Here is a 10,540-nt window from a genome sequence, read left to right as displayed (position 1 = left end):
CCCCTTGGTTACTGCTGAGACGGGGTTTCTGGCACAGACTGACCTTCAGTGGGTGCCGCCGGCCTGGGCCTGGGCCTGGGCCTGGGCCTGGGCAGGCACTCTACTAGGGCCTGGGATTGCTAGGCGTTTCTTACCGCTGACATTTTCCATGGACCTTTTCCAGCTCACTGTGCATTCACTGTGACACCAGCTCCCACCCCACCGTGTTGATTCCCCCAAGAAGCTGTGCCGTTACTGCAGGGGTGTGTGGCCGGCACCCCCTGCTCTTTGACTCACTCGCCACGGTGGACTAATCCCCCCGTGTCTTTACACACATGCATCCACGTCTTCCACAGCCGCAAAGAAACGGTGGAGCTTTTTGACCTGCCCCGTGGTCCTGACCACATCCGTCCAGGTCCACGAGCCTGATCAAAGCTGCGTGAAGCAGTGCACGTGACCCCAGCAGTCCTGCGACAAGTATGACAGCGGTGACAGGGAGAGTGCCTCGGGCCACAGGCCACCGCCGGAACACCCTCTGTATTCATACCCTCTGAATACAGACCTCCGTACAAAGTGGAAGGCTAGAACTGACTCCTGCAAGTCGTCCCCCGACTTCGGGACACGGGCAAACCCTCCCGCAGACACACTCTGCACACACAAAGCTGGGCTGCAGCCCTGTTCACAGAATACCTGCCTTGCAACCATGGAGCCCAGGGTTCTACCTCCACTGTAAACAGGGTGTGGAGGTTCAGGCCTGTGATCCCAGAACTTGGGGGGCTAGAACCAAGAGGATCAGAGCCTTTGAACATGGGGAGCTCAGGGCCAGCTTGAGTTATATGGAGAATTTTCCCCCCCAGAGCTGAGGACCAAACTCAGGGCCTTGCGCTTGCCACTGAGCTAAATCCCCAACCCCGGAACTTTAATAATCCAAGCGGACCTAAATGTGAAAACCGTCCATGTTATGCAGTTTTCATTTACTTATGTCCATGTATATGTGCCTGCACATGCGCACTACAACTCAGGCTTACAGGTGTCTGTAGGCCAGAACAGGGTGTCAGTCCTCTGGCACTGGACTTAATGTGCTATATGACTGCTGGGAACGGAACTCTGGTCCTCTGAAGAGCAAGGAGAGCTCTGAGTGTTGAGCCACCCGGCACCTTTAATCTTACTCTTTAAGTTATTGTCGTTATGCTGAGGGACACACACATCCCATGTCACACACGTAGAGGCCACAGTACAGCTTTCAGGAGCCAGTTTTCTTCCGTCGCGCGAGTGCCAGGGATCGAATTCAGGCTGTCACACTCACTGGGCCATCTCACTGGCCTCCTGCCTGTCTGTCTGAATATAGCCTTTTTATTTTCTATGTGTGTAAGTAGCAGGGAGGGTGTGTGGATGTGGAGGTCAGGGCTGAGACCTCAGCTCTCCACCCCAGCCCCATATAAGATGGGTCTCTCTGCTGCTGCAGGCCAGCTTGCCTGTGAGCTCTGGACACACCTGCCTCTCCTGTCCTGCTGTCCTCCCTTTGCTGTAGCATGCTGAGATTACAGATGGGTGCTACCCCACTGAACTCTTACACAGGCTTCTGGTTCTCAGGCTTTTGTACAGTGACTGGTTTTACCCAGAGTCAACTCTTTTTGCTTATCTTTTGAGGCCATCCTGTTAGGTGTGTGCTGCTCCCCAGTGCACTGATTTTTGTCTTCAATACTCCTTGTCTTGTGATCCTTTTGCCGGGCATTAATAGAGATGCAGCAGCTTCCTTTGGCTAGTACCGTCCACACACACACACACACACACACACACACCTGCTGCCTGAAGCCCGATTCCTCTGCAGGCCTCTCTTCCTGGGAATGATGAGTGGTGATCACTGAGTTTACTGAATTTCAGGTTCTGGGGGGACACTAAATACATGCCTCCCGATCGGCTATAACGACAAGAAAATGCCAGTTTTCATCTGTAGTACCCCACCCTCCTACTTGGCTGGTACATGAAGACTCAGCGTGTGTGGCCGAATCTGCCCTTTGTTTTATTCAGATATAAAAGATGAGAGACTGGCAGCCGGGAGACTGCTTCAGAAGAGACTTGTCAGGAGAGGGCGGGCACGGCACCAGGGTAGGGGTGGGCAAGAGTGAACCAGAGCCTTCAGTTCCCCAAAACAGGGAATACTGCAGACTTCTGGGCGAAGGAGGGCTAAGTTCCCAGTGCCATTACATAGCCTACACGCCCGGATAAACGAGCTGAGAGGGCAGCAGAGAAAAGCCAAGAGCAGAGGACCCAAGTTTGTTCCCGGAATCCCCATCAGGCAGCTGCCTGTTAACTGCCTGTTAACTTCTATTCCAAGGGATCCCACAGGCATGTACTCTCATGTGCACACACCTACACAGATACACACACATACGGAAAAATACAATCTTAAGGACAAAGTTAAAGTTGAGCAGGGAATGGTTATATATACCTTTATTTCCAGAACTCAGGAGGCAGAAGCAAGTGCATCTCTGAGTTCAAAGCCAGCCTGGTTTACACAGTAAGTTCCAGGCCAGACAGGGCTGCATAGACCTGTCTCAAATAGCTAACAATAACAACAACAAATTAAGTTAAAATTCAGTATGTCAGCCGGGCGTTGGAATGAACACCTGTAATCCCAGCATTCAGGGAGGCAGAGGTAGGCGGATTTCTGTGAGTTCAAGGCAGCCTGTTCTACACTGTGAGTCTAGCACAACCAAGGCTACACAGAGAAACCTTGTCTTGAAAAAAAACCCAAATAAACAAAAAAACCCCAGCAATATTGCCAGGACTGGAGAGCCAGCTCGGGAGTTAAGAAGACACACCGTTCTTACGGAGCACCCAAGGGTGGGGGAGGGGCGCACAGCGGCCACCTGTAAATGCAATTCCATGAGGGAACCTGACAAATCCTTAACTTAAATTCCATGGTAGAAGGTGACACCTCCAGCCTGCACAGGCATCTCCTCACACATGGCACATACGTGTGCATGCCTGTGTACACACATTAAAGATACAATTGTCTTGGGCCTGGGCAGAGAAGTGTGAGGAGGGAGGTCACCGCTGCGGGGAGAGGGTTAGTGCCAAGGACACAAAGTCTGGCCTCTTGCGCACAGAGTGGAAGGGAGGGGAGGCTTGACTGCTGGGACCCTGGGAGGTTACACTAACCCTCGGGTCTGGTACGGCGCGGGAAACTTCCTGACCACCCAGTTCCTGGCACTCAAGGTCAGTGAAGGTATATGTGTGTGTATACAGGTATGCACACTTTCCTCAGTACTTTTTGGAGGAAGTGGCAGAAGGAAGGAGAGCAGCTGGGTTCTAGGCAGCAGCGGACATAAGAAACCGAGGATGTCTTCCCAGCACAAAGAACGCATTCACATCTTGCCAGGAAAGACTGAAGGTAATCCTGTGGGTTTCGATTTCTGCAGTTTTCAGAAGGACGCTGCTTGCACAGAGCTGATTTTCAGACCCTGGCACAGTCAGGATTACCATAAAACTCACAGGCTGACGACATGACCCCATAATGCAAATGTGTACTCATATGTCAGGGACACAGCACAGTGCAACCATTAGGCACCTGCCAGCCCTACCTGCCCAGGACTTCCTCACACACTCACACACACCCGACTGGACACTGCTGCCCCTTCTTTCCTTCCTCCCACCCTCCCTTTCCTTTCTTTGAGACATGTGGCCAGCCTGGAACTTACGACCCTCCCAGGTGTTGAAGTATGAGAATGGAGCCCACTACTGGCCAGCGCTTTACCCACAGGAATGTTCAGCAGCCACGGACACTGAAGCCTCAGTGGATAACGAGCTTGCCTGACGACATGCGCTGGACAGTCAAGTTGTTTTCTGGCTGCCACACACGTGCTGCTGGGAAGGCACACATTTACGCCCTCACCCAATAAAATGTAAAAAAAAAGTTCTCTTACAACATCATCACAATAACAGTCCCGAGGCATTACACGATGCTATACATTTATTCTCAAACAGACTGTTAAAGGTGGCTCAATTCTTTACAGACTACAAGTGTGGGATACATGTTAAAACACTTAAGCAGTTTTAATGTTTCTTCCTTAACTACACTGGACACACATCAGCTTAACTATGCAGAAGGCAATGTGAGCACAGTCCACTGGGGCCTGGAGCGAGGAGGACCCTGCTGCTCTGCGGTCCTCCGGCTGCCCGCTCACGCACAGCTCTCCCTCCACGGCACCCCCACCCCATGACTACAGCAAAACCTACCACCACACGTCACCGCATCACAGAGCTTCTTCCTAGCACTCACGTTCTAACGTTTACAACAGCAACAACTGAGGAGAACCGACACCTACAGAACCTCTCCCTCTCCCGTGTGGACCTTCTGATGTTTGGAAAGATTTGACTTGCTACAGAAGGATTTTCCACACTGGTTACACCAATAGGGCTTTTCACCAGTATGGATTCTGTGATGCTTGTTAAAATTCGAGCTGTGGTTGAAGGCCTTGCCACACTCCTTACACTTATAGGGCTTCTCCCCTGTGTGCAGGCGCTGATGGGAACTGAGCCCTGCGTGCTGACTGAAACTCTTCCCACACTCGTTGCACTGATAGGGCTTCTCCCCTGTGTGGATGCGGTAGTGCCGGATGAGGCTGCCCTTCCCGCTGAAGGCTTTCCCACAGTCCTTACACTGGTAGGGCGCCTCCTCGGTGTGCACCCTTTGATGTTTGAGGAGGTCTGAGCTCTGCCCGAAGGCTTTCCCACACTTGCAGTCATAGGGCCGGTCCACCAGGTGTGTCCGGTAATGAAGGGTAAGGTTGGAGCTGTGGCTGAAAGCCTTCCCACACTTTGTGCACACATAGGGCTTCTCCCCAGTGTGTGTTCTCCGGTGTTTAGTGAGGTTTGAGCTATTGCTAAACGCCTTCCCACACTCTGCACATATGTAGCGCTTCTCCCCTGGGGCAGGCTTAGCAGACGCTGGTTCTGCCCCTTTCCTGAAACCTGGGGCATCAAGAGAGGCTTTTGCTCCCCTCTCCCGTCCCAGATTGCTGGCCCACTGCCTCTCTGACCTCGGCCCGTACTTATTGGCAGATATCACGGGGATGACATCCTCTTTGAGTCCGTCTGCGTGAGCTTCTTCTTCAGAATTCCTCTGCTCATCTGCCGAGTCCTCCTTCTGGGGATTCGATTTAAACCCTGCAAACAGGCAGGTTAAGGTGCATCAATTGTTCCTATCCTGAGGACCCAGCTGTTACAGGGGAAACAGGTTCACCAGAGAGGTAGAAGGATTTGAAGGGATGGTGACAGGTGTGAAAAAGCTCCAGCAGCAACACAAATAAAACTGCTGTCACAACTAGTCTATGGGGCTGTGCACGCACAGCTGACCCCCCCACTGATCACCTTATAATTCTTACTCTCGCCCCTCACCCTGTACGCTCTCAAACAGTCTAGAATGCACTGGAATATTCTGTCTGTGGCTTCACATCTGCTTCTGTAACATACTCAGAGCCAATGTTCGTGAATGGTTTCTGGCTTGGAAGGGGCTGGGCCACACAGTAAAAGAATGTCAGAGCTCAGCTTCTCGCAGGGTGACACCAGGTTTCCGGGCCTGAGAATGACTGAGTTCTCTCAGCTCAGGCAGGCTGGCCAGCTTCCCCTGTTCACTCTTCCAGTCCAGCACGCCTTCTCAGGGGTGCTTAAGCCTCTCTGAGACTTTAAGCAAGGTTAACAGGGCCAACTTCTCTCCCGTAAGAGCACTTAAAAGCCTTTTCCCCAGCTGGGCATTACAACCTGAACCTGGGCCAGTTGAAGCGCTGCATGCATTTAATCCCAGCCCTTGGGAGCCAGAGACAGGCAGACCAGGCACCCTAAGTGTACAGAGTTCTATAGGCCAGCTACGGTAGAGACCAAAACAAAACAAAGACAAACAAAATTAAAATCAAGCCAACACCAACTCAACAACCAAACAGAACACCCACAGACACAAAACACCCACAACAACAAAAACCAATAGAACAGCCCATTTTCAGCTCCAGTAGGGCTTCCTCTCAGCTCTCCACTTCGTGTAGAACTGACAAGTGACTACGAAAGGGGAAGTATATGTAAGAGGATTCAATTTATCCTGTTTTTCTTTCCACTGTCCTAATTTTACTCGTAAGTTCTCAGAGCAGAATAAATTCTGTTGTGTACATGTACATTCTCTTTACCTACGGGCGCCTCGGCTGGTTCTATAGTTTTTGCATTATGAACAGAGCTGCAGTAAAGTTAGCCCAGTCTCTGAGATATGCTGATTTACAATCCAACAGATAGGAAGCTGGGTGTGGCGGCGAGACATCTCGAACCCTAGCACCTGGGAGGAAGTGGAAGCAGGGCCTGAAATTCAGGTCACCTTCATTTCCACAGCACCTTTGGGAACTGTGTCCTTTTTTTTTTTTTTTTTTTTTTTTTTAACAAAAACAAGTTTTGTGTATTCGTAAGGTGTTTTGCTGGCAAATACTTAAGTGTGCTGCATGCATTCCTAATAATCACAGAGGCCGATGGATCCCCGGGAAACCCCACAAACACTGTTTCCAGCTGCCATGTGGTGCTGGGAACTGAGGACGGATCCTCTGCAAAAGCAGAAGCTCTTAACTGCGGAACCAGCTTCCCAGTCCCAATTACCCTAATTTTAAAAAGATTTATTTTTATTTATGAGTGTGCTCACGTATCTGCTACAATTATATAGGTACCTACAGGGGCCGAAAGAGGCCATCAGGTCTCTTGAAGTGGGAGTTACAGGAACTTGTGAGCAGCCTTATGTGGGTGCTGGTCTCCAGCTTTTGTTCTCTGTAAGAGCAGCACATGCGTATATACTGAGCCCTCTCTCCTGCCCCTAGATACTATACACAAATGTGAAAAGTACCTTGGGTACAAATCTAGTGATAATGGTCCAAGGTGTGTCAGTTACGAGTACAAGCTTATCAACTCTCCTTCGTGTGGCGCCAGCACAGCAGGGCTTTGGGTAGGGAAGCTGGCTATCCCATGCTGAATCAAGTTTCAAAGTCAGAGTCTCAGAATCCAAAAGAGGGGCAGAAGTGAGGGTACAGAATAAAAATTGCAGGAAGAGAGTAGTCTGGATTAGAAGACAAGGTCGTATTCTACAATTGTGGACTATGGGAGAACATTTGAATCTGCAAGAGGGTCTTTCTTCTTTTTTTGGACAGGGTCTCACTCTGCAGACTCTCCTGAAATACACTAGGAATGCAACAGGACCCCAGGCCTTAGCACAACTGAAGCCATGATGGAAGTACCATTCAGGCCTTAGAACCCAATACACAGGTAGGAATACCTGGCAAAACAAGAACAAAGACCTAATCCATTTGAGAAAGTCCCTAAACGTACTAACTTTCCTTTTTCACTTCTGGCTAACATTCTTGCTACCTAAGATGTGTCAACCCAGAATGTGGTTTAAACACTTAAAAGCACACCCTGAGAAAGCTAGGGACTCCACTCAGATCCTGAACATAAAGACTTTCTCTTGGCTTGAACCTGTGTCTGGGTGGTCTTCTGTGGTGGATACCTCAAAACAGGTAGGGCCTAGTGTGTCCTCAGACTCATGGTAATCCTCCTGCTCCAGACTTCCAAGAGTTATGAGCAGTTATATTTTTGGTTTTCTTCATGTATAATTACAGCTCTGGGAAGCCCAAGGTAAGTGGAAGATGGTATTGACAACTCTGAACAGTGAAACACTTAACATTTTAGTTTCTACTTTTCCCAGAGAATGTGATTTTGTTGTTGTTTGTTTTTGAGACAGGGATTTTTGTGTGTAGCCTTGGCTGTCCTGGACTTGCTTTGTAGACCAGGCTGGCCTCAAACTCACAGAGATCCGCCTGCCTTTGCCTCCCTGAGTGCTGGGATTACAGGCGTGTGCCACTATGCCAGGTTGATTTTTCTTGAATCAGTTTCAAATATAGCTCAGGTTGGCCTTGAACTCTTCTCCCTCAGCCTTTTGAGTGCTGGGATTATAGCATGTATGACACCACACCTGGCTGTAGAATGTGGGAGTGTGTTTTGTCTACACGTATGTACATGTGTCACGTGTATTTGGTGCCTGCAGAGTCAGATGAAGGAACTGGATTACCTAGAATTAGAATTACAGATGCTGGTGAGAACCATGCAGGTGCTGGAACTGAACTCACACCCTCTGCAAGAGCAACGAGTGCTCTCACCGCCACCTCTCCAGACCCCTAGAGTGTAGCTTTCAAGAAAATTTTAGATTAGGTGGGTATGGTAGTGCACACTTTTAGGCCAGCCAAGACTACGTAGCAGGACCCTGCCTAAGTGGATTAGATACACAGACAGACCGACAGACAGTCAGATAGATATGGTAGGTAGGTAGGTAGACAGACTGATGGAAGAATTACTGTGTGTTCAGGCACTCCTGCAACTACACGTGCGGAGGTCAGAAAACACCTCCCAGGGTTGGCTCTCTCCTTCCATCACAGAAGTTCCAGGGATGTACTTAGGTCTCCAGGTTTTCAGAGCGACCACTGTAACTGCTGAGCCATCCTGTCAGTCCCTAAGATGTACATTTTTCACCAACTGTGTTCTTTATGTGCCTGCTTGTCTATCTGTGCACCACACATGTGCAGGTGTCCTTGGAGACCGTCAGTGGGTGTTGGAAGCACAGGAACTGGGGTCACAGGTGGTTGTGAGCCACTCCACATGGGTGCTAAGGAGGAGCCACTGAACCGGGGTCTTCTGGAAGAGCAGCTACTGCTCCTAACTGCCATTTCTCCAGCCTAAGAATAGGGTTTGTTTGTTTGTTTGTTTGTTTGTTTTATTTATTTTTTTGGGGGGACAGGGTCTCTCTACAAAGCACTGGCTGTTTTGAAACCCACTATGTAGACCAGGCTGGCCTCCACACAAATCCTGTCTGCTTCTGCCTCCTGAGTGCTGGGACTACAGGTGAGTGACAGATGCCTGGAACAAGAGTACAGTTTTCAATGGGATCGAAACTTCTTTTCCAAGAGGAGATTGCAAGAGTCTAGGACATGGTAAGCAAGTTAGGCACCTTTTCAGGACTATGGCTATGCTCATGAATATACCATATCCATGAAAAATGATAATAACAAGATTTGGAACAATGTGCTATATTTTCACCAACATATATATTTAATGTCTGAAAACATTTTTACTCTAGGTAAATGAAACCACCAGCATATACCAGCATAAAGCAAGGCTGTGATGTGTAAATACTGGTTTGTGGAGAGCTGAACAGGGGAACAGTTAATTACCCCAAAACATCCAGATTGGGGGGAAATCATCTAGATGGGTGGTGGTGACACACACCATTGATCCCAGCCCTTAGGAGGCAGAAGCAGGTGAATCTCTGAGTTTAAGGCCATCCTGGTCTACAAAACAAGTTCCAGGACAGCCAGGACTATACTACACACTACACAGAGAAACCCTGTCTCAAAAAAATCCAAAAAGAAAAAAAAGAAACAAAAACCAAAAGGAGCCCATCTTGAACTCTCCATACAGCCAAAGACGACCTTGAAACTGAGGCAGGGCTGCAGGTGTCCATCAGCACACATGGTTCAGGTGGTACAGGGGACAGAAGCCAGGGCCTCCTGCATCCCACACAAGCACTCTACAAACTGAGCTACACTTCCAGCCCCCACTCTACCTTTGACCTGTGAAGTCTGCAGAGATTCAGAAAGAAAGTTCCTTCATCGACCTTTTCCAGACCTATTCTGTCCTGCTCTGTGTCCCAGGAAACTGACCCTTAGTTTCATTTTATTTTTCTTAATGCTCTTTTTTGTTTGAATTCTGAGCCACTATTAAACTTTCCAGGGCTGCCTCTAAAGGTAGCAGGGAACTGAACTCTGGACTCTTAGATTCAGGGTCAAGGGCCTTATCAGTTGAGGTATCCAAGCCTCCTGAAACTGACCCTTAGGCCTAAACACTTTATACATTGTATAGCTGCTGTTCAATCTGCCAGCGGGTACACAAAAAAATGTGAGGGTAGGAATAGTGTGAAAATGAAGTATATATTAGTACTGGCTGGTTTTTGTCAACCTGACACAAGCTGGAGTCATCAGGGAGGAAGGAGCCTCAGTTGAGGAAATGCCTACATGAGATCCAGCTGTAAGGCATTTTCTCAATTAGAGACCAGTGGGGGAAGGCCCAGCCCACTGTGGGTGATGTCATCCCTGGGCTGGTGGTGCTGGGTTCTATAAGAAAGCAGGCTGAGCAGGCCATGGGAGCAAGCCCGTAAGCAGCACCCTCCATAGCCTCTGCATCAGCTCCAGTTCCAGGTTCCTGCTTCCAGGCCCTGCTTGAGTTCCTGTCCTCACTTCCTCCAATGAAGGACTACGATCTGGAAGTGTAAGTTGAATAAACCCTTTCCTCTCCAGCTTGCTTTTTGATCATGTTTTTTGTTGTTGTTGTTGCAGCAATAGAAACCCTAACTAAGACAATTTGGTACCATCATAGTATTGCTGTGACAGTCCTGACTATGTTTTTGGGGAGGACTGTGGAAGGGCTTTGGAACTGTGGGCTAAAAGAGCCACTGGGTGTCGGGAGCTCTGTGGGGGCTTGGAAA

The 10,540-nt window shown here is 49.2% G+C and overlaps 1 protein-coding gene across 1 annotated transcript in view; it reads right to left on the bottom strand.

Moving 5' to 3' along the window:
- Positions 1–3,937: 3,937 nt before the first annotated feature.
- Zkscan1 (zinc finger with KRAB and SCAN domains 1) overlaps positions 3,938–10,540 on the bottom strand; it is a 42,056-nt gene continuing 35,453 nt past the window's right edge. The window contains exon 7 of the mRNA XM_055598587.1: positions 3,938–4,680. Coding sequence (XP_055454562.1) covers positions 4,307–4,680 — 374 coding nt within the window. The 3' untranslated portion in view covers positions 3,938–4,306. The remainder of the gene's footprint in view (positions 4,681–10,540) is intronic.

This window comes from Psammomys obesus, unplaced genomic scaffold (genome assembly GCF_907164565.1).
Source record: "Psammomys obesus unplaced genomic scaffold, mPsaObe1.curated_primary_1811, whole genome shotgun sequence".
In the NCBI taxonomy this organism is placed as follows: Eukaryota; Metazoa; Chordata; class Mammalia; order Rodentia; family Muridae; genus Psammomys; species Psammomys obesus.
The sequence above is the reverse complement of the archived record's forward strand: the minus strand, read 5'-3'. Positions and strand labels throughout refer to the sequence as shown.